Source organism: Myotis yumanensis, unplaced genomic scaffold (genome assembly GCF_028538775.1).
Source record: "Myotis yumanensis isolate MYYU_CA2020_CCGP unplaced genomic scaffold, mMyoYum1.0.hap1 SCAF_2, whole genome shotgun sequence".
Taxonomy (NCBI): Eukaryota; Metazoa; Chordata; class Mammalia; order Chiroptera; family Vespertilionidae; genus Myotis; species Myotis yumanensis.
The window spans coordinates 6,810,416-6,833,607 of record NW_027223753.1 but is presented as its reverse complement, the minus strand read 5'-3'; the positions used below and the strand labels follow the sequence as shown (position 1 = coordinate 6,833,607).

The following is a 23,192-nucleotide window of genomic DNA, read 5'->3' as shown; positions in this document are numbered from 1 at the left end:
GAGGACCACAAGAGACAGGGAGGCAAAGGGGAGCAGGAGGGCTTCCCACAGGAGGGGCCATCGGGCCTGGGCCTGCAGGATGGGTAGCCGTCAACCGAGCACAGGGCAGGGCAGACATTTCACATGGAGGCAAGGGCCCCAGCAAGAGCCCAGGGAAGTCCGGGCATGGAGACGATTAGCCCTTCATCATGGCTGAACCCCCAGGAGTGGATGGCATGTGGTGGGAGGCAGGCAGTTAATTTAGTGGCAACAGGGAGCTGTGGAGGTGCTTAGGGCTGGGGAGAGGGGTGGGTTGAATGGCGAGGAAGGCAGAGAAGGTGCCATCATTTTCACGTGGATGAGGGGCAAGGAGGCTGTGAGCAAGGTTCCTAGAAGTCACAGGGGCTATTGTAGCCCAAGAAGTTGGGGACAGAGATGGTTCCAGAGTTGGGCCTGTCTGCCAGGCAGGATCATGAGCGGAGGCTGAATGGGTGTGAGTGTCCCCCCAGTCCCATCTGTGCCTCTCTAAAGAGAAAGGCTCTGGATGCCAGCCCTGGCTGTGGCTGAAAACAAAAACTCAGCCAGGAGAGCCCAGAACTTGCCGGCTGGGAGGAGGCTTCCCTCTTCCGAAGCTGTCCTCATTCAGCCACTCAGCCCACATCTTAGTGGCCCCCTGGGGTGGTGCGTCACCCGTGATGATGACACAGATGATGGCCAGAGGGTCTGGGCGACTGCACAGCAGGTCCAGGGTCCAGTGTGACGATCCCCCCAGCGGAAAGAAAATGGCTCGTGAGCTAAGGCCACGGAAAAAGCCATCAGTGCAGGACAGAGCCTGAGAACTGGGGATGAGTCACCGGGATGCCTCCTGATCAATGGCCAGCTGCTGGCAACACCGACAGCCACGCTGATCTCATTTTGAAAGCAGAACTCCTTTTCGCCCTGATGTTTTAACTCTGATTTGAGGACAAACAGCGGAAGAGAGACGGAAAGAGAGCAGTGTCTGTGAGAAGGCACTGCCCGCAGGGGGGAGGGGGGGGGCAGGTGGGTGGTGTGACAGTGATGCGCAAGGGGGCTTAGTCAGCTTTCTCTGCGTGTCTCTAACCTTGAATTTTTGATCCGTTTCTCCCTTTCTGTGGCGCCCCCCCTCCCCACCCCACCCAGGGACTGTATACCCCCTCAGCACCTCCGAGTGTGCCCTGCGCTGGTATCCAGCATGCTTTTTTCACGGACTCCACACACACCCTTATAGTAGGTGCTACAGTTTTTCTCGTTTTATGAAAGGGACACTGAGGCTCAGAGAAGTGCGTTCCTTTGTCCAAGTCGCTCCCAGAACAAGTCTGCCTGACCCCAGAGGGGTGGAACTAAACCAGCACCTGGGCACCTTCTCGGGTGCCACCAGACTGGGAGGTGGGCAGCGTGGAGGAGTGCGCTGGGCCTCAGAGACCAGACGGAGGCGAAGCTGAGGGGGTATCCAGGGGAGGACGCAAGACTTGGCGGGAAACCCAAGAGCCCTCTCGCCTCAACCCGTGGTGTCAGCCCGCGGGAGGCTGAGACCCCACCCAGCGCACAGGACAGCAGCCCGCGGTGGGAAGCGAGCGGGGTTGCGCCATAGGGGTGACTAGAGCTCAGTCCTGGTCCATGCCAAAAGGGAAAACTCGGGCCCAACGCCAGGCTGGCGGGGCACACCCAGAGTCCGCTCTCCCTGCAACACCTCTCAGTCCCCTGGGCAGCCTCGAAAGGGGCAGGAGGGGACGCCTGGCAGCTCTATCCAGAGTTCAGGGAGTCTCTGAGGCTTCCTGGAACGGTGGTGAACTGGGGTCCCCGGACTGAGAGACCACCCCCTCTCGGAGCCAGAGACAGAGAGACAAAGAGAGACCGGGTCCCGGAAGAAGAAGGCGAGTGCCGAGGAGGAGAGGGAGCCAGAGCCGCGACTAGGAGAGGGCGGCGAGGGCGCGCGCGAGGCGGAGTGTCAGAGCGTGGAAAAGTGAGTGTCCGGCGGAGGGTGGGTGAGCCAGGGGCCGGGAGCAGAGCCAGGAGGCTAGGGGAGACGCGGCGAGGAGGGAGGAGGAGGACTGACGGACCGATGGGTCCCAGGGCCAGGAAGGCAGGGAAGAGAACAGTGTCCTCGCCTCCAGCCTAAGTTCCAGGCGCACCCTGTCCCTGAGCGCGCCAGGTAGCCCACCTTTGTCGCCGCGCACAGCCAGGTGAGGCGGGAGGGCGGGGCGGGGGCGGGCCAAGGCCAAGCCTTACCTGGACGGCCGGGGAGGCGGAGGCCGAGGGACGCCGGTCCGAGAGCCTGCGGGAGCCGAACGCAGCCGAGGGCCGAACCGCGAAGCGGGGACGGCGCGGAGAGGTGCGCGGGCGGCAGGAGGATGTGCCGGGGCTGCGCGGGGGCTGGAGGGAAGGGGGCGGGGGCGAGGGGCGGACGGGAGGGGAGGGGGCGGGAGCACGGGGGAGGGGGCGGGGAAAGGGCGGTGGGAGCTGGCTCCCAGGCCCCCCGCGAAGGGGCAGCCCCGGGCCGGGCCGGGCCCGCGCGCTCCCGGCGGCGCGCCCTCGCCAGCTGCGCTCGGCGTTCGGGGCCCGCTCCCCAGAGGCCTAGCCGCCGCCGCGAGGGCGCGGGGCAGACAAAGGAGGCAGACAAAGGCGGGCGCAGCCGGGCGGCGCTGCCGGCACCGGGCGAGGCGGGCCCGCTCCTCCCGGTGCGTAAGAGCCGCCTCGGCGCGGCCCGGGGCGCGTGGGACGGGCGGGGCGCGGGCAGCGGTGGCGCATCTGGAGCGGCCCCGCCGGGAGCGGGCAACAAAGGGCCACGGCGGGGGGTCCCTGGCGGACCCCAACAATGGATCGGGGCTGAGCGTTCAGCTGCTGCCGCGTCTGGCCCAGTAGGGGCCGGCCGGTCCCCAAAAGGATTATTCCGCCTAGGCTGTCAAATGGGACGGAAGAAATGCCGGTGGCGAGGGAGGCGGGACCCGGCACCGCGGGGCCTTTGTAGCCTCCGAAAGTACGCGAAGTGGGGGGCGGGGTTCTAGGAGAGCTCGCTCTTGGATGTAAGGGTTTGGGGTCTTCAAAGCTCTACCTGGTGAGATTCCCGGGTGCTGGCGACCGCACCAATGCTCACCCGCCCCGTCCCCCCCGCACCCCGCCCTCCGCTCCCCGGGAAAGGAAACAAGACAATCCTTCCACCCAAGCATCACACACACACACACACACACACACACACACACACACACACGGGCCGCCTCTCGCCACGCCCTGTCCAAAGTCTGTCTGATGCTCCCCAGCCCGGCTCTGCCTGGACAAAGCCAGCGCTCGAGACTGGCTCATCCATCACCGCACGGGGCGCCACGTCCTGCCGACCCTGGGAGTCCGGGAATGCTGTGTGATGGGTCCCGCGGCCCCCATAACTCACAGCGGGGTCAGCGGGGCCACGGGCGCCGCAAAGATCAAAGAGCGGTGGGGACCGCCGCGCACGCGGAAAGCCGCAGTCTCGCCTGGCGCCCAGAGCTCAGCCGTGGCTTCCATTTCAACTGTTTTGTTTTTTTGTTTTCTTTCTTGAGAGTATGGCACATTGTGGCTCAGCGGCTTAAGAGCTCTGCTCAGGAGTCAGGCTGGATGCCTGGGCTCCTCTTTGATGCCATTCCCGTCTCCTTGGGCAAATCGCTTAACCCCTCTGAGCTCATTATCATCTCTAACTCTCAGGGTTCAAGGATTAAGGGCAAGGTCCTGGCTTCATAGGAAATGCTCTAGAACAATCAACTGCTATTGTTATTGTCATAGTCTGGGCCTGATGGGCGGATTGGTGAAAGGGCTAGACTGCTTATTCACTGGAAGGTTTGAACCCCTTATCTCTCAATGCCTATTGAACACCTACTATGTGCCAGCTCTGTTCTGGACACTGGGGCTACCGTAATGAACAACATGAACCAGACTCCCTGCTCTCATGGAGCTGACTTTCTAGTGAAGGAGACAGATGAGAAGCAAGTGAACAAATATCTATATCATATGTCAGATGGTAATTAGTGCTTTAAAAAAGCAGCATAAGTAGAGAAAGCATGAAAGGGAAGAGTTGTTTTACATAAGGTTTCGAGGAAAGGCCTCTTTGGTAAGGCAGTTTTTTAGCAAAGAAAATGAGGTAACGAGCCCTGAGGAGGAGAGTGATGCAGGCAAAAGGAAGAAGCAGTGCAAAGGTCCTGAGGCAGGAGAGCGCTTGGTGTTTGAGAAAGAACAGCAAGGCTGGGGCACAGAGAGATGATGTCAAAGATGGAGAGGATCATGGGAGCATGCAAAGGCCACAGTAAGGACTTTGACTTTTAGTTTGAGTGGATGGGAGCCGCTGGAGGGTTATGAGCAAAGCAGTGACGTGACCTGACTTGGGTTTTAACGGCGACTCCCTCTGGTTCCTAAAATCGAGAAAAGACTGTAGTGGGGCAGGGAGAAAAGCAGGGAGACCAATTAGGCCAGTGGTTCTCAACCTTCCTAATGCCGTGACCCTTTAATACAGTTCCTCATGTTGTGGTGACCTCCCAACCATAAAATTATTTTCGTTGCTCCTTCATAACTGTAATTTTGCTACCGTTATGAATTGTAATGTAAATATCTGAAATGCAGGATGTATTTTCATTGTTACAAATTGAACATAATTAAAGCATAGTGATTAATCACAAAAACAATATGTAATTATATATGTTTTCCGATGGTCTTAGGCGACCCCTGTGAAAGGGTCGTTCGACCCCCACAGGTTGAGAACTGCTGAATTAGGAGCTGAGTAGAGAAGAGGTGATGGTGACTTGGGCCCGGGAGGGGGACAGAGGCCATGATTCTCCTTTTCAAGGCTGAGCTGTGGCCGGGCATTTATTGAACCAGCAGCAGATTATGAGATACTCCAGTTTGAAGGCTGCTGCTGTGAACCAGCAGGGAATCTGTTGCCGGGCTTAGACCCTCTGCTCCTTATGTTCTCCCAGAGCGATGCCGTGAGAAAAGGTGGATGTTAGGGGAGGCCTGGGCTCCTATCCCATCCAGGTAATGGTGACTCTCGGCCTCTGTTTTACCATCTGTAAAATGGGGTGGTTGAGTGGCCAAAGTGAAAACAACTTATCCATCGACTGATGAACTGATCAACAAAGTGTGGTATATTCATACAATGGACTGTTATTTGGCCATAAAGAGGAGTGAAGTACCAGAACACACCACATCTGGATGAATCTTGAAGACATTATGCTAAGTCATGAAAGCCAGACATATGAGGCCAGATATTGCATGATTGAGTTTATATGAAGTGTTCAGAAGAGGCAAGTCCAGAGACAGAAAGTAGACTAGTGGTTGCCGGGGCTGGGGAGTGACTGGATTTGGCCAGGCACTGGGTGAGGTGCTGAACTAAAAGAATGAATGAGGCGGGGTCTCTGCTTAGGGGTTGTTCCAGCTGGCTGCTAATGTGTGTGGAGTTTTTTTCTTTTTGGAGTGATGAGAATGTTCTGGAATTAGACAGTGGTGATGGATGCACAACTTTGTGACTCTACTAAAAATCACAAAATTGCACACTTTAAAAGGGCGTGGCCTGTGCACCGAAGGGTCTCGGGTTCAATTCTGACCAAGGGCATGTACCTGTGTTGCAGGTTCATTCTGGCCCTTGTAGGGGCATGAGCAGGAGGCAACCAATCGATGTGTCTCTTTCACATTGGTGTTTCTCCCCTCTCTCTCTTTCCCTCCCTCCTTTTCACTCTCTGAAAAGCAATGAAAAAAAAAAATCCTCGGATGAGGATTAACAAAAAAGAAAAAAAGGGGGGGCGGTGAACCTTACGGTTTGTGAATTGTATGTTAATAAAGCAGTTATTTTTAAAAAGTGGCAGTTGAGCTGGATCAGGGTTTTTACGCTGTGGTCCAGGATGACTTCCGGGGGCCTGGACACGCCTAACATTGTGGAAGACATTTAGTGTCTCTGTGCACTTGGGAAGAGGTTCAGATTTTAAGAAGAGATGATCTTTTTTTTTTTTTTTTTTAAATATATTTCAATGATTTTTCACAGAGAGGAAGGGAGAGAGACAGAGAGCCAGAAACACCGACGAGAGAGAAACACCGACCAGCTGCCTCCTGCACATCCCCCACTGGGGATGTGCCCGCAACCCAGGTACATGCCCTTGACCGGAATCGAACCCGGGACCCCCCAGTCCGCAGGACGACGCTCTATCCACTGAGCCAAACCGGTCCCGGCAAGAAGAGATGATCTTGAAGGTCTTCCTGACCAACAAGGGGTCAAGGACACTGGGGAGTCAGCTGACCCCTGGGAAGGGATGGCCAGTTGAACTCTGTCCTGGCTGAAGTGGTGGAGGGGCCCAGTGTTACTGGCCTACGTCGAGGCTTTGGGTCTGCAGTGGGCAGTGGATCCCAGGGTCTGGGGCAGCTGCGCAGGTCAGGCCTCACCCCAGAAGCCCAGCCGAGGGAGGAGAGGAGCTGTCTGTCTGCCGCAGTCCCTTGGATAGGCATCTTGGGCCATGATGATGCATGTCCTTCCTTAGGCACCTTGAAGGTTGCCTGGTGCTTTGGGACATGAAAACAAGGCAGGAGGGACACACTAAGGATGCTTTGGATGGGGTTTTGAAAAGCATGATGGCTGGTCTGGAGTGTTTGCTCTAGGACAGTGATGGTGAACCTATGACACGTGTGTCAGAGGTGACACGCGAACTCATTTTTTTGGTTGATTTTTCTTTGTTAAATGGCATTTAAATATATAAAATAAATATCAAAAATATAAATCTTTGTTTTACTATGGTTGCAAATATCAAAAAATGTCTATATGTGACACGGCACCAGAGTTAAGTTAGGGTTTTTCAAAATGCTGACACGCCCAGCTCAAAAGGTTCGCCATCACTGCTCTAGGGGCTTAGATACTGTGTGTCGATTTTAATATCATTGTCATAACAGCCATTAATTGAGCATTTATGTGCCAGGCATTGTGCACTCTGTATTTTTACAAACGTTCTTCCATTTACTCCCGTCCAACTCTATGGACCTGTTGCTACTACTATCCCAGTTTACAGATGAGAAAACTGAGGTTGAGAGAGAGAAGCTGTGTCAGCAGCGGTGGTGGGAGAGAGACAGCAGGTTGGATACACGAGCAGCGGGTGCGTGTGGGGGCACCGCGGTGAGCATTCCACATCCATTGCTCCTTTTCGAAAGCAGCTCTTCTCTGCACACCACGCCAAAGCACTGAAGCCAAAGGTCTTTGCTCCTCGTCCAGACTGTTAGGATTTGAGTCAGGTAAGTGGCAGTGAGCCACTGTCTGCCTCCATTCTTTCGTTCCTCCATTCTTTCATTCTCTCATTGGACACACATACATGGAGAACCTGGATTTGGCCAGGCACTGGGTGAGGTGCTGAACTAAAAGAATGAATGAGGCTGGGTCTCTGCTCAGGGGTTGTTCCAACTGGCTGGTCCCCGAGCATTGGGGTGGAATTGGCACCAGGCTGTATGTGGCTGACTCTGTGACTCCCCCAACTCCCTGTGTTTGGTGTCCTGGGAACCTTAGGCAGGGGTTGGATCCCTGATTTCGCCGGTGATCAGTCTGGTGGGCATGGGAGGGACTTTGAAAGCATCTTAGCGGTCTGGACACTGTTGTCTGTTGCTTTTCCCAGTTCACTCATTGTGTGCTTGCTCGGCGAACCCCAGGAACCCTCATTTGCCCATGCAGGCCTTAGTCTTTGCAAGGCCTTTCTTTGCAAAGACTTTGTTTGCATCTTGCCTTCTCTTAGTTTCCATTTAAATGTCCCCTGGGAGTGATTTTCTCTCTGTCCCCATTGCACACCCTCAGGGACCTGCTCCAGTTGGCAAATAAGCTCTCCCTCCTCCTAAACATCCATCCTTCCCTCCCAGACACCCTCCTACATATTGTCCTTATGGAGAAAAATATGCAAATAACTTTGAAAAACAGTCTCCCAGCAACCGGGTATTCAGAAATGTAATAAATTAACCCCATAATGTAATCTGGGTCCCTCGACCATCCATCATGCTGATGAGATTAAGATATGAAAAACCAGATGCTGCAGAGCCCCGTGGATGGAAATGACAGGCGAGTTTGCATAGAGCTCCCCTCCAGCCCCCGGTCCCTGCCCCAGCCCCAGCTTCTGGGCCCCCATGGAACCCAAGGCTATTAGAGGTTTAGGAATATCTATCCAGCTTGTTCCTTTCACAAATGAGGAGAAGAGGCCTTTTAGAGATTAGGGGTCAGATCAGTTCGAATCCTCACCGGTCTCCCACCTGCTTTCCTCTGTTTATGGCGGACTCTGAATCCAAGCCCCAAGCCCAGGCATTTTTATCTATGGGTTTTGACAAAGTGGGCACCCCAGTGTCAAACAAAGGTCGTTGGGACCTCAGTTTCCCAGTTGGAAAAATGTAAGTGGTGGCTTGTGCCCCCCCGAATATTTCTCCGGAGTTCTTTAGCTGCGTGTCAGGATGGGTGGCTTGCACTGTGTCTTCTCAGGGCAGAGGGCCTGGCATGAGCCCTATGCTGCTCACACTATGCCCTGGAGGCCATCCCACAACCGTGGCTGGGCTCTGAGCTTCTCCACCTCAGGCCCCAATCCTAGGGGGCCCTTTACAAGGAATCTCCACCCTAAGACTGCCACTTCCTGTCCACCAATGAAAAAGCTACTTGAGCCGAAACCGGTTTGGCTCAGTGGATAGAGCGTCAGCCTGCGGACTGAAAGCTCCCAGGTTCGATTCCGGTCAAGGGCATGTACCTGGGTTGCGGGCACATCCCCAGTAGGAGGTGTGCAGGAGGCAGCTGATCGATGTTTCTCTGTCATCGATGTTTCTGACTCTCTATCTCTCTCCCTTCCTCTCTGTAAAAAATCAATAAAATATATTTAAAAAGAAAAAGCTACTTGAGTAGCCTCAGGAGCAAGCATGTCAAACTTGCGGCCAGCGGGCCACATGACAAGTTTGACATGTTTGCTCCAGAGAGAGGCAAAGAAGGATGTCCTCTAAGGATGTCCACTTTGCCCCGTGGCCAAAGCATCACAATAATTAAATCTCAAGGAGCCAGGGACACCTCCACAAACTGGCTCTGTGTGGAAACGGTCCTCACATGCAAGGCACGATGTGAGCAGGCTCCCCAAGTCTGGAGAAGAAGTTGCTGTGTCCCACATACGCCGCCTGGTGCATCCGTTTCTGGGGAAAAAAAAATCATCCATCCCTTTGGATTAAGCATCGCAGTTTTATGAAATGCAGACTTCCCTTGAGAACTGCCCAAACCCATTGTGGTGATGCCCATACTTTCTTGGGCATCAGGGCCCCTGGGGAGCTTGTTAAAGGGCCGGTGCCATGCTGTGCACACAGACGGATCTGGTAGGTTAGGGAGGCCAGGGCTCCCAGTGTTTAATGGGCTCCCCAGAGATTAAGATGTAGATTTCCAAAGACTCCTTTTGAGACCTGCTGTGCTGGCATTCCTGGCTTAATGGGCCAGGTTAGGTATTTTTTCCTCTGCCCCCACCTCAACGGAAGTGTGTAAATGAAGATTTGAAGGTTTCTAGGGTAAAGGGGGGTACAGGTCCCCAACATTCCTGGTTAGATCTGTGTACCCACAGATGAGTGTGACTGCTGACAAGCTCTTGTCAGCGACAAGGTCTATGGCTTCTGGTCCTGACTTGTTTCCCATAACTCCACAGCCACTTCTCTGACCTTAGGGGCTGAAAATAAGTTGAATTCCTGGAGTTAGACTAGGAGTTAGAACTGGATTTGTACTCCAAATGTGTGATTTTGGAAAATTAGAGAACATCTTTGTGCCTGATTTACCATCTAGAAAGTGGGGCTGTATAATGGGTGCCTAGCTCCTAAGGTTAATGAGGGAATGAAAGAAATCAATGCTTGAACATGAGTGCTCAATCCATGTTGGTAATTATTTTAATATTAATCATTATCTCCCAGAGGCCTCACAGCCCTTTCAGAGTCCGGGGGTGGAGGGATGGGGCAGGGAGGGGACGACTCCCGAGCTAGTGGCAGAAGACACCTCTGCCCGCCCCTCCCTCAGTAGCTGTGTGACATTTTACTTCCTTCCTCTAAACCTCGCTGGCTCATTTGTAAAATAGGGGCAATTACAGTCACTGTCGCGTAGAGTTGATGAGTTTAGCGAGATAATCCACGGACACACACAGCCCAGCGTCTGGTATATATTAAGGCCAGCGGTTGTTAGGGTGCATGGGCCTGGGGGGTGAAGCCAGGCTGGTGAGGTTCCGGGTGGGGGTGGGGGCGTCCCAGGTGCACCCGGGTCCGCCCCTGGCCCCGCCCCGGAGCCGGCGGATTCGCTTTCTGTTGGGCGGCTGCGTCCGGGAACCCGCAGGAGAAGTCGGAGCTGGCGGAAGATGTCGCTGTCCACAGTTCCCAGCTGTGACTCCACCTGCTCCGCACCAGCAACGCGTGCCCACCCTCTTACCGCGCCTGCTGAGCGAGAGAAATGCCCTGGGGGGACGGGGGGGAGGAAGGGTCGTAGCGATCCGACGGCGAGACCGAAATTGTCTTTTTTCGCGCTCACCCGAAAGTGAAAGGAGGCGGTGTGGCCCCGCCCCTTCACAAGCCCCGCCCCTCATAGGCCCCGCCCCCAGCGCTGCTCCCTCCGAGGCCCCGCCCCCGGCGCGGCTCCTTCCCGCCCCCGCTCCGGCCGCTGGGGCGAGTAGGCGTGTCCCCCAGGCGGCCTCCGGGACCCGCCGCCGCGCCGCGAACGTCACGAAGCGGCGCCCAGCCGCGCGCATTGAGCTGGAGGCGCCAGTGGTCCGGTCCGTGGTTCCCCGCGCGGGGCCCGAGCCGCGACCCGCGAACCGAGGGAGAAGGGCGGGACTCCCTCCGGGGAGGGACCACCCGGGCGGGGGTGGAGCCTCCTTCCAGCCCGGCTTTTCCTCCCGCCGGTGCGGCTTTCAGCTCCCGGCCCTGCGCCTCCGGCCTCTGCGGCCCTTCTGGCCTTTCCTACCCCCTAGACAGCGGGTGGGTGGCCAGGGAACAGGCTAATCGCGGCGCAGCTGATGCCCCCGAGGTACGACGCCAGCGTGGGGGGGTCGTCCCCAGCTGCCCTGATCCTGTGTTCGGGGGGGGTCCTGCTCCGATCCCCCCAGGCGGAGGGGAGGGGGAGGGGAGGGGCGGTGGAGGCGGGCGGGCCCCAGGTGCCTGCGCCTCTGGAACTAGCCCTCACTCCGGTCCCACCCCCTAGGTGGCGGGAAGGATGACTACGCTCACGCGACAGGACCTCAACTTTGGCCAAGGTAGAGAGGCCGGGCCTGCCGACCGGGGGACCTGCCAACCGGGTACGGGGCGAGGGCGGGTCTGTGCACGCGGACTTTGCTGAGCGCCCGGGTTGCGCCCCTTGCAGTGGTGGCCGACGTGCTGTGCGAGTTCCTGGAGGTGGCCGTGCACCTGATCCTCTACGTGCGCGAGGTCTACCCGGTGGGCATCTTCCAGAAGCGGAAGAAGTACAACGTGCCTGTCCAGGTGAGCCCCCACGGCCGGGCCGGCGCCACCGGGTCACCCCCTAATCACAGAGTGGGCAGGGAGTGGATGTTAAGCGTCTGTTCCACCTTCAGGCCCGGCCCCCTCGTTCTCCAGCGGGGGGACCTGGCCTCCAGGTCCTGGCAGCGGCTGGCAGCCTGACAACCTCCCAACCCCCGCTGCTGCAGCGGCTCCTTCCATCCCCTCTGAGCTGGGAGTTCCCCTCCAGGAGTTAGGGACCAGGCCTTCCCAAGGAGTTGCCCTGGGGCATGGTTGTATTTTAAAAGAGTTCTTGAAGCTGGTCTTGAAGTTGCCCTGAGGTTGGTTTGGGGAGAGGATTTCTGTAAAACCTCAGGCACCTTCCCTCTGCCCTCACTTTCCCTAATTGTAGGTTAAAAGGGAGACAAAGCCCCACAATACTCGATTCCCAATCTCTAGAAGTGCCTGCCCCTTACAAGGCACTCAGTAAACATTACAAGAAAGGACTGAATGCTGGAAGGTGGTGGAGCTCGGGGAGTGTACTGGGAAAAGGAAAAGAGCAGCAGCATAGCCTGAGCACCCACTAGGCACATACCTCGCTGAATCCTCTCTTCCTTCGAGATCTTCACAGACGAAGTTTATTAAAGCTCAGAGAGGCGATTTGTCTAAGGCCACATGGCTCCTTCGTTCCAGATTCTTAACTTTTGAAAACTGATTCGATTTCTGGATCCCTTCTCTTAAAAAAAAAAAAAAAGCCCATATACTCAAACACAACGTAGGGGTTTCTCAGACTCTGGAGGAGCTGAAGGACCCCACGTTAGGAAACCCTCATGCTGCAAGTGCTAATGTTGAGCCTGAATTCGGACCTTCTGGCTTCTCCCCTCTGTGGGTGATTCAGAGTTCTGAGCCCCATGATGGGAAGTTGGTCTCTCAGGTGGGAAGCCTGGGGAGCTGCCGGGCCTCTCTCCGAAGGCAGACAGGCTTGGGCTCCTGCAGGGGGTGCGGGAGGCTTCCCCAGAGGTGCTGGGCCTCACCAGCCATCATGGCATTGTGCGCAGATGTCCTGCCACCCGGAGCTGAACCAGTATATCCAGGACACGCTGCACTGTGTCAAGCCGCTCCTGGAGAAGGTGAGGGCACCAGCCCACCTCACACCCGACATGGGATGGGGTGATGCTGGACCTGGCAGGGGACCCAGGATTCTCACACCCAGAGGCCTGTTTCCTGCACCCTGGAGACCCCCAGCCCAAGGACAGGCCCCAGGGCACGTGGGCCAAGAGAAAGGTGTGCTGGGCTCTGTGAAATGTGTGCTGGGCCCAGAGCCGTTGTGGATGGTTCTGAGTGGGGCCTGCCTGGGAGGGTTCTGGGTTCTCACATCTGCTTCTCTCCCTCCACCCCCCAAGTTCCATCTGGGCTTCACCCCTCAGGCTGTCCTCCTTCTGTTGTGTCTTCTGTGACCCCTAAGGGGCCCAGGTAGTCTCTCCCCTCAGCCTGTACCACTCATGTCAGGGAGTGCCTACTTGAACTTCTCAAACATCTCTCCAGTGGGACCCAGGGGCCAGAGGCAGAGCAGGGCTGTGAGTGGGCCCTTTCCCACCCTTCCTGGGGTGGGGGGGCACCCAGTTCCGGAGTAGGAGATTTCTGTCCTTGCAGAATGATGTGGAGAAAGTGGTGGTGGTAATTTTGGACAAAGAGCATCGCCCCGTGGAGAAATTCGTCTTTGAAATCACCCAGCCTCCACTGCTGTCCATCAGGTGAGCCGCCTCTCCGCCACCCACCTGCTAGATGGTGTGAGGTCCTTAGGAATATCCCAATTCACACCTTTAAGCAGCTCCCAGAATACCTTGGGGAAATGCAAGGCATGCCACCTAGCAGGCAGGCTGCCCCGTGGTCTCTGGACCTCACATAGGTTCCATGGAGACCCTCCCGTGTCACACGTGGGAAACCACGGCACTGGTGAATGGCTAGTCCCCACCTCCTCTTTTATAGAAGGAGAAACTGAGGTCCGGAGATGTGACATGAACTACCCAGGGTCACCCAAATGGTGGCAGAGCAGGACACAATCCAGGGTCCTAACTTCCCATCAAGCGGTGTAATCCATAGTCAATTGGTTTGGCTCAGTGGATAGAGTGTCGGACTGCGGACAGGAGGGGCCCAGGTTCGATTCCGGTCAAGGGCACAAGCCTGGGTTGTGGGCTCGATCCCCAGTTGGGGGTGTGCAGGAGGCAGCCAATCAATGATTCTCTTTCATCATTGATGTTTCTATCTCTCTCTCCCTCTCCCTTCCTCTCTGAAATCAATAAAAATATATATTAAAAAAAAAGTTGACCTTGGGCAGGAATGTTGGCTGGTCAGCTGCCGGCTTCCTGTGGTGAGGTCAGGACAATAGAATGGCCTTGGGCCAGCCCTTTGCCCTCACGGCTGGGGTCCTGGTCCTCAGATGGGAAAGGGGACATTAGCATGTTAGAACCACCCATAGGGGCTCCCTACACCCCTTTCCCCGATCCTGGCTTAATTAGTCTGGGGTGGGGCTCTGCACTGGTTTTAAACTCCCCTGGTGACAGGTAGCCCCCTTAGAAGCCAACACTCAGAAGGACTAGAGGGGCTCGGGACCCCCTCATCTGCTTCTAGGGTTGTCTGCTTGTGGAGATGGGGGGCACCAGTGACAGAAGACCTGCCTCTTCTCTCCTTCCCAGCTCAGACTCCCTGCTGTCTCACGTGGAGCAGCTGCTGCGAGCTTTCATCCTGAAGATCAGCGTGTGTGATGCTGTCCTGGACCACAACCCCCCAGGTGAGCTCACCTTCTCCTGCCTCTTCCCTGGGCGTTTCCATGGCTACCTTGGGTTGGTCTGTGTTCTCAAGTTCCTCTGAGCCTTGTCCCTTCCTGCTTTTTAGAACTCCTTTCAAAGTCTACATCCTCCAGGAACTTCCCTGGTTAACTCCACTCTGTCTTCAGTCTCTGTTTACGTGTGTCTTGTCTGAACACTTGCTTTCTTTACACTTTGATCCCTGGGGCTGCTGAGCCACTAGGGAGGTGGGAAGAGACTCTGCCCAGTGGCAGGCATGGTGGGGCCCAGCCTTGGTCACACGCTTGCCTCCTCAGGCTGCACCTTCACGGTTTTGGTGCACACGAGGGAAGCTGCCACTCGCAACATGGAGAAGATCCAGGTCATCAAGGTGAGAGGAGACTGGTCAGGGGGGATGGGCAGTGAGACAGCGGGAGGCTCTGGTAAGCCGATGCCACAGTTCCGAGTGGGCAGGGGTGCTGCCCGTGGGCACTGCACCCATAACGTTGCTTATGACAGTGCCTGGCACCCAGTAGGTTCTGGTTGTGTGCTCACTGCGGCCACATGCCTGCCATTGCTACACCTGGGCATGCAGCACTGGGAGGAGTGGGCTGTGTGCTGGGGCCCCCAGCTCAGTGAGGTTCTCCTTTCTGAGCAGTTTCAGAATTGGTGCTTGGGCTTATTAAGTCACTTAGGTTCCCAGCCCAGCTCTGACCCACAGGCGTGGCCTGTCTAGTGGAGGAGCCCAGGATTCTGCACTTCCCTAGTGATTTTTTAAAAATATATTTTATTGATTTTTCACAGAGAGGAAGGGAGAGGGATAGAGAGCTAGAAACATTGATGAGAGAGAAACATTGATCAGCTGCCTCTTGCACAACTCCTACTCGGGATGTACCCGCAACCAAGGTACATGCCCTTGGCTGGAATCGAACCCGGGACCCTTCAGTCTGCAGGCCAACGCTCTATCCACTAAGCCAAACTGGTCAGGGCTTCCCTAGTGATTTGATGGTCCCCAAAGTCTGAGGGCCCCAGCTCTGGAGGTAGAGGGGGAAGGCAAAGGGAGGGCAGGCAGGTCCAGCGCCCTTCCACCCCGTCACCTGGATTCTCCCTAGGACTTCCCCTGGATCCTGGCAGATGAGCAGGATGTCCACATGCATGACCCCCGGCTGATACCCCTAAAAACCATGACATCAGACATTTTAAAGGTGAGCTGCGTGGGGACCAGGTTTGCTTTATTTAGGGTGTGCTTAAGGCCTCGTGGACAAAGCTTGGAGGTTACCAGGCAACACCTGGCATAAGGCTCCTCCCATCCCTTTTCCCTTCCCATCCCGGCTGTGGCCATGCAACCTGACACTTGGAGAGAGAGAGAGATCTGCCTGCCAGGGGCTTGCAGACCCTCCATATAGGCGCCCGGACTGCCACCTGACACGGCTGTGTGTTCCTGTCCGTTAGATGCAGCTCTACGTGGAAGAACGAGCTCATAAAAACAGCTGAGGGTGTGTCTGCCCCCACGGATGCCACAACTATTGGACTTTGGGGGCCCCCAGCCTCGGGCAGCGCTGCAGGGCCACCCCGCTTCCAAGTGCTCTTATTGCCTCTGTGCAGACTGCCCATCCTCCAGCCCGGAGCTGCTCAGGTCTGGATGCCTTCACGGAGGAATGGCCCCCCAGGAGGGCAGGAAGGTGCTGGGATCTCAATTTCTCAGCCTCCTGGGGTTCAGCCGGTCAACACTGTCTGTCTCAAATACTGTGCTGTGAGTTGTTTCAATAAAGGGCCCCAAGGGCTGACCTGGGCGCTCACTGATTGTAGTGGGAGGGGCAGGTGCAGTGCCTGGACCCCCTTCCCCCCACCCCTAGACCCAACCCCAGGCTGGTTTTACTGGGAACATTTATTATGACAAGAAGTGAGAGTCACACAACAGTGGGTTTGCCCAGGGTTAGAACTGTGGCAGGAGGTCCCGGGGCAAGAGCCTCCCTGCCTACCACAGGTTCATCTCTTGCCTGGAGGAGACCTTTGGCACTTAGCTGGCGGGGACAGAGGGCAGATGAAAGGCTATCGGATCCAGACTGTCAGAGGGGTTTGCGGGAACGAAGTCGGGAGAACAGGTTATTGAAGTACGCATTCCCTAGCCATGGCCGTTCCCGCTGTCGCTGTCGTTCCCGATTCTGCTCCTGCCCCTGCCCCTGCCCCTGCTCCTGCCCCTGCCCCTGCTCCTGCCCCTGCTCCTGCTCCTGCATGGTCTCGGGCTGAGTTATGGAGGCTGCTGGGTTCCTGGTTGTCTTAGGGCTGATGGTGATGCTGCTGTTGGTGACACGGGGCCCATACCAGCCTGCCCAGAACTGGGTGTCTTTGCCCCCATGCTGGAAGAGGATGTGGCGGACGCCTGGAGGGTAATCTGAGAAGGTGTGAGAGACCTGGAAGGAAGGGAGAGGGAGTGACCACCAGGACTGGGGAGGGGGTGAGATGGGGAGACCACTCAACTGGAGAGGAGAAGGGGGAGTCCCAGGTGGGAGAGCTGAGGCATCCAGGCCCTGGGGGAAGTGGATGGCAGGCTAGCAGCTGAGGTCTCACCTCTCTCCACTGGGCATCGCTCCACTGCTCGATGGTCACAGGTGGGGGCTCGAAGGAGGCCAGGACGATGTAGTTGGCTGAGACCAGCTGTACTCGGATGCTGTAGGTGCAGCCACAGTCTGCTCTGGCGGCGAACCTAGGGGAGGCTGGGCTTCAGGACTGCACCCCAAGACAAAGGGTGGCCCTGGCGGTGGGCAGGCAACAGGCTTACAAATTGGAGTTTCGTTTCCCTATGGGGCCCATGGGGTCCACCTTCAGTGCTCCCTGTACCCCCAGGGTGTGCAGTCTCTATCTGTGCCGGGCCTCAGTTACTCCATCTGAGAAAAGGGCAACGCTTTTGGGTATTTCAAAGATTGCATCTTAAAAGGCAAAAGGCTCTCTACAGAGATAGTAAAGGCCAGGCTGTGGGTTCAATGGGAGATTCAAGGGGTGGCCTGTGTGGTGTGGGCTGGCACAGAGCTCAGCCCTGCTATCTCCCCCGCCCTCAGCAGTTCTGCACACCCCTCAAATCCCACCCCTCCACCCTCAGAGTGGTGGCCCTGGGGCCCTGCTTCTGCCATGGGCTGAGGCAGAGCGGCTGGCACAGCTCTGTGCAGAGAGGAGCTTGAGAAAGAGTTGTGGGATAAATGGTGGAAGGGGGCAGGGGAGGCAGTGAGAAGGCATGTGCGCAGATGTGAGGTCCGGGAAGGCTGGGTCTTGGGTGTCTTGCTCTCGTGCGTGTCTGAGCTAACTCACCTGTAGGCCTCAGTCTCCCTATCTGTAAACTGGGGTTAAGGTTTATCCCCTGCTGATGTGATGGTGGGGAGGCCAGGAGGCGCTGCTGGATGAGCAAGTGCTGGGTCTGTCCACAGGAAGTGTGTGTTGGGGGGAAGGAGGGGATGGGGAACAAGCCAGCTGGGCTGGCCTGGCTTCGGGGACTACCCTTGCCTTAGAACACTGCTGGGCAGAGTGGGCACTCCCTCCAGGTGTTCTCAGGTTAAGGGGAGGATGCAGTATGGGGCCGGGCCTCACTCACCAGTCCTTCACCACGATGTCAGGCCGGATTGTGTCCATTAGTTCCTCCCAGTAGCCCTCAGCTTTGAGGTCCACCATCTGGGACTTGAGGCATAATCTGGGGAGAAGGAAAAGCTTGTATTCCTAGGTGTGCTCTGTGTGGCCTGCACCCAGGGAGGTGGTTCAGGGACCCAGCAGTGTGTCGCCTGACGGCTGCAGGACAGCTCCTGGCTGGTGCTGACGCTGGCTCCGACCTCGGTGTGGGCCCATGAGAAATACGCAGGGAGTTGACTCCCTTGTGCCTGGGCAGCACCCGATCCCAATCCATAGGCCCAGTCTCGCGGGGCCCCGGAACTCACGTTCCTCGGTTATGGACAGCCTGTGGACACTCCTGACAGCCCACTGCCCCAGGGGCTCCCAGCCCCCTTAAACCGATCCCCACCCCCAGTCACTGAGTTTACTTCTGCCCCAGGAGCCAGTAGACTGAGCTGGTTTGGGGAACACCTCCCTTGAGCTTCACAGAGGCCCTGACGTAGGTAGGCCTGGGGTTTGGCAAAAGGTGTCCCGACCCCCTTCCTCCGACACAGCCGGCTCAGTTCAGTTTCTTACTGATAAGATGTGACGAAGTACTTCTTGACCTTGGAGTCAGGAAAACCTTGCCCATGGCCTCCAGGTAAGCTCTCCACCTTCCAGTGGTCCCCCCCATTGTGGTCGATTTTCCAGGATCTCATACCCTCTAGGAAAAATAGAAGCCTAGTAAATGTGTAGCCTGGTCCTCCCCATTTGGTACGAGGGTGAAATGCAGGGCTTGCTCATGCTCCGATCTCCAGGTGTGCACCCCAACTGTGCCTTGGAGCACCCCTACAAAGTTAAACTCCAACCCATTCCCACCTCTACCCCCCTTGTGCCTGACCAGCTTGACTCCTACATGAAGCGGGGCGGGGGGGGGGGGGGGGGGGGCGGTATGACTACTTTCACTTTCATGTTGCTGATGTCCTTTGGGAAATACCCAAGTTTCAGTTCTTCAGAACATTATGAAGGGCCTGTGCTGGTACTTTCGTTCTTAATGGCGAATGTGAATTTGTCCCAGTGGGGATCACTCAGTTGACAACTGACATCCCCCTCGACATCCTATGTTAACTGAGATCTGAAGGGTGTGCGGTTTGTTGCTGGGTCATAGGAACCTCTGGCCTGGGTGGGAGGGATGATAATTGGGAGAATGGGTGCCCTCTGAGTTGGTGGCATGTAGTAACCCCATATTCATGGGAGCATCCCCACCAGGTTGGCTCACCACGTCCTGGTCTCCCTCTTCAGAGAGAGAGCTGAGAGGAACTTAGAAAACTGGCATGTTTCTCACCAAGGTTTTCCAGAACAATCACCAGGGGAGCTTTTCCAAATTACTCCCCTGCTCCCTCTACAAGGAACCCACATCTATTCCCTGTGTGCTCAGGGTCCCCCCAGTAGAGAGCCAGACGGATAATACAGGGCCCCGTGCAGGCAAGGCTGCAGGCTGGGGTTGTGAGCTGAGCTGGTGGCCAGGCTGGGCAGTTTCTGAGAGGGGCCTGAGGGCCTCCAGCAGCTGAGCATTTCTGGATCTTTGGGCAAGACACATCTTGCTTGCGGCCTAACATTCTCATCTACAAAATGGAGCTAACCCTCCTCACGCGGCCGACTCCTGGGATCCACGTGAGGATAAAGAGAGAAAACAGACATGAGAGGGATTCCAAGTCTACAAACAACGCCTCCGCATCTACTGCGGCCGTGGCCCCAATAAGGAGCAAGGTGCCTGGTATGTAGTAGGTACTGAACAAAGGAAAAAACCCTGGCAAATAAAAGAGAACTTGAGCTAAACAGGGAACTCAAATGATGTGATTGCAGTCACCTCTCAAAATCCTCATTTTCGTCTGTATAATTAGGGTAATGGGAAGATTATTGACATTTGGGAAGAGTTCGGGCTAGTGCCTGGCCCGTAGAGGAAGCCTCCTAAACATTAGGCAGCTTAGACTGAGCTAAAGGGGGAAAAGGGGACCTGAAGTTGGTTGATTCTTCAACAAACGTTTTCTTGAGCCCCTGCTATGTGAAGGTGTAATTGTGGACACTGGGTGTACTGTGGCAAGCTAGACCCACTAGGTCCCTGGAACTTGAAGGGAAAAAAAGAGAGATAAAAAGGTAATTCTAGGGTATGAAAAGTGCTATGAAGGAATTAAATGGGGGTGATAGGACTGAGATAGGGAGCACTGTTTCTGGATGGACCAGGGCAGGTCTCTGAACTGAGACCTCAAGAATGAGGAGGAAACAAGGGAGCCTGGTGGGGGCTCAGCTTTGAGAGAACATTCCCCGCTAGTATGGGCATAGCAAGTGCAAAGGCCCTGAGGTTCCCGAAAGGGAGGAAGGAAGCGGCCCACCTTCAGCACATGGGTTGCGTAGGAGGTTCCTGCGGAGGATGCACAAAAAGTAAAAAATCTTCCAGTCAGACACAGGCTCATCGTAGTCCTTGTTGATGAAGCCCTCACGCAGGCTCTTGCGTTTCCAGAGGGTCATAAGGTCGATGAGGTAGCGCCAGAGGCTACAGACAGGGCGGCAGTCCAATACCAGCTGACGGGCAGGCACGTATATGAATACCTCCAGAAGGATGTTCTCAGGCAGTTCATTGATGCTGAGCAGGGCCATAGCTGGGCTGGGGTGCACACACAGGTCTGTGTGTGGGGTTGCGGTGGGGTCGGGGGGCGGGGGGCAACAATGGTGGTTATGAGCTCTGACCAAGGAGGTGGATTCCTCAGATCTTCAAGGTCCTGGGCCTGGGCCCCCTAATCCTGCTTCTGTTGTAAAACAAGAGGGGTTAAGACAAGAAGCATTTGAGCATCCTTTCAGGACATAGCAGGCCCTCAGAATATGGACTAATTTTTAAGGGGCCTTTTCCCCCATTAAAGAAATAATTGCTTAGTTTTAAGTTGGTGGGCCTGGTGAACAGTAAGATCCTGCCAAGGCCGCGCTGTTGTCTGTGAGCTCTGTAAGGGTTTGTGGTGATGTTGTAGTGTATGAGTTCACTGTCATAAGATCTTTATAACACCCCCAGACTATGTCACAACCTCATTAAGTGTGGGGCTCGTACCCAGGCATCAGCTTCTCTCCACGTTGCTCCTTGTGGCCTGAAGTCCGATATGATAAAACACCCAGAGGAGGAGCTGCCCCACCCATCCCAGTTCTGGGGGCGAGGTGTCAAGCCAGAGCCCACGTTTTAAAAATACATTTTTAAAAAATTGATTTCAGAAAGGAAGGGAGAGGGAGAGAGAGAAACATCAGTGATGAAGGAGAATCAATGACCAACTGCCTCCTGCACGCCCCACACAGGGGATGTACCCTGAGGAAACAGAATGGTGACCACCTGGTTCCAAGGTTGATGTCCAACCACTGAGTCACACTGGCTGGACCAATTTTTTTTTTTAAATTATTGATTTTAGAGGGAGAGAGGAAGGTGTGTGTGTGTGGACAGGGGGTGGAGGAGAGAAACATTGATTTGTTATTCCAGTTGTATATGCATTCACTGGTTGATTATTGGATGATGCTGTAACCAACTGAGCTACCTAAGGCCAGAGCCCACGCTGAAATGCCCAGAAACCGAAAAGCAGTTTGAGGCCTGGGTTTGAACCCTGGCCTGCAGTGACCGACCCAGAAGCTGTGTAAAGGTGGTAACTGACAGATGGCCAGGGAAAGAATTCAGCACCGGATGTCATTACTAACACTTCTACCATCAGAGCAAAACCAAACCAAAACCAAAAGCACCTTCCTCCATCTAAATTGCGCAGGGTTTTGAAGAATTTACAGCCACTTGCCTGGGGGTGGGGGGGGTGGGGGTGGTTCTCATAACACAGATCCTAAGCTGATCCCCTGGTGGGTGGGGGAGGGAACCTTCTCCACCCACACCTAGAGGCACTAGGAAGACATCCTTTTCCAAGAGACTGGGATAAAGAAGCAGTTCAGATTCTTCTTCAGGCTCCTGTCCCCCCAAAATGAGGGTGCGCAGAGAGGAGCGTTTTAGCATGGCAGAGAATAAACAACAGACATATATAAGGCACTCTGTACGGTGTGCAAAGTATTATGATGGATAAAAACTCTGATGTGGCCAGATCTGATATTTCAGGAGAAACTGTAAACATTAAAAAAAAAACAAAAAAAAAACCTGTGAATTTTTAAACATTGGTGGCTTCTAAAAGCACTGTCTAGGCAAAGGTGGCTGGGCTGAGTTAGGTACCGACAACTCCTCACTCGGGCGTCTGAAGCCTGGTCTTTGGCTCTGGTCCCCCGTATCCACTCCACCCGCCCGGTTTGTCCTTCGTGGGCCCCGCCGCGGGGGTGGGGAGCGGAAGGGAAGCCCGTCCTGGGCGTGTGCGGTGGGAACTCCAGCCAAGAAGCCACCTCGCACTTAGGGGGCTGCCCACGTGCCCGGCCCCAAGTCGCGCGCTGGCCTTTGCTCCGTGGACCCTCCCAACGACCCCACCCTCCCCCCAGGCGCTGTCACTGCGCCCGCTTCTCCAAGGCAGAGGCGCGGCTCGGGGAAGTCGGGCTCCCGTGCCAGGCGCGGGTGCGGCCCGCGGGGTGCCCGGACGTTCGCCTGCTGGGGCGGAGTCTGACTCAGGGCGGGGAGACGCCGGATCCCAGCAGGGCGCAGAGTCGGGAGCCCAGCCCAGCCCAGCCCAGCCCAGCCCCGCGGCCTCGGGAGCGACGGCCCGCGGGAGACGCCCCGGTGCCCCCTCCCTCCGGGCGCTGGACACTCACCCTCTCGCGCCTGTCGCCCCCCTGCCTGTCCTGCTGGCCGCGACCTGAGCACCGGACGGGACAGACGGCGGACCGAGCTGCGTATGGACCTGGAGCCCCTCGGCGACTCCGCCCGCTCCGCTCGCTCCGCCCCCCGATGACGTCATGCGCGCTCCCCGCCCCTGGAGCCGCCCCGGTGACCTCGGCCTCGCTCTTTAGCCGAAGGAGTCGGGAGTCCTCGGCGCCGGGCCGCACGTCGGGAACCCAGGCCCCGGCCTCCAGAACCGCGGCCTTTCCCTCCAGGCGCCGTGCGGCTCGGCAGCCGGGACCCGTTCCTTCCCGTGGCTTCCTCCTGCCTCCGGGGAGCCCGAGACCCGCCCCTGCACCAGCCGCTCCCCGACCCCTTAACCTGCTCCCCAAATACGGAAGGAAAGTGAAACCGGTGGGACCGGACCGGTGGGCCCTTCCCTGGAGGGTGATTGCTGAAAGCGAGTCAGTCTTTTTTTCTTTTGTAAAAGTTTATTTTTATTTTTTTAAATATTTTTTAAAAAATATTTTTTTATTGATTTCAGAGAGGAAGGGAGAGGGAGAGAGAGATAGAAACATAAATGATGAGAAACATTGATTGGCTGCCTCCTGCACGCCCCACACTGGGGATCACAACCC

At 56.2% G+C, this 23,192-nt stretch overlaps 3 protein-coding genes across 4 annotated transcripts in view; 1 reads left to right on the top strand and 2 right to left on the bottom strand.

Moving 5' to 3' along the window:
- Positions 1-2,284, bottom strand: part of DRAXIN (dorsal inhibitory axon guidance protein) — a 30,452-nt gene extending 28,168 nt beyond the window's left edge. The window contains exon 1 of the mRNA XM_070404084.1: positions 2,230-2,284. The gene's annotated coding sequence lies outside the window, so the exon portion shown is untranslated. The remainder of the gene's footprint in view (positions 1-2,229) is intronic.
- Positions 1,945-15,994, top strand: MAD2L2 (mitotic arrest deficient 2 like 2). Of its 2 annotated transcripts, none has more exons than XM_070404087.1 (9): positions 1,945-1,963; positions 11,168-11,219; positions 11,327-11,445; positions 12,480-12,551; positions 13,075-13,175; positions 14,118-14,212; positions 14,525-14,598; positions 15,320-15,412; positions 15,660-15,994. In XM_070404087.1, exons 2-9 carry the CDS (start codon positions 11,180-11,182, stop codon positions 15,699-15,701), a joined length of 636 nt encoding a protein of 211 aa, XP_070260188.1. In that variant the 5' UTR covers positions 1,945-1,963; positions 11,168-11,179; the 3' UTR covers positions 15,702-15,994. The 2 variants fall into 2 exon arrangements, with proteins under 2 accessions (XP_070260188.1, XP_070260187.1); XM_070404086.1 differs by lacking the exon at positions 1,945-1,963 and adding an exon at positions 10,914-10,993.
- LOC139002872 (F-box only protein 6-like) lies at positions 15,405-22,646 on the bottom strand. The gene is made up of 6 exons (XM_070404085.1): positions 22,548-22,646; positions 20,177-20,590; positions 18,381-18,507; positions 17,794-17,889; positions 16,779-16,914; positions 15,405-16,621 (listed from the first exon to the last, which is right to left on the bottom strand). Exons 2-6 carry the CDS (start codon positions 20,439-20,441, stop codon positions 16,277-16,279), a joined length of 969 nt encoding a protein of 322 aa, XP_070260186.1. The 5' UTR covers positions 20,442-20,590; positions 22,548-22,646; the 3' UTR covers positions 15,405-16,276.
- Positions 22,647-23,192: the final 546 nt, after the last annotated feature.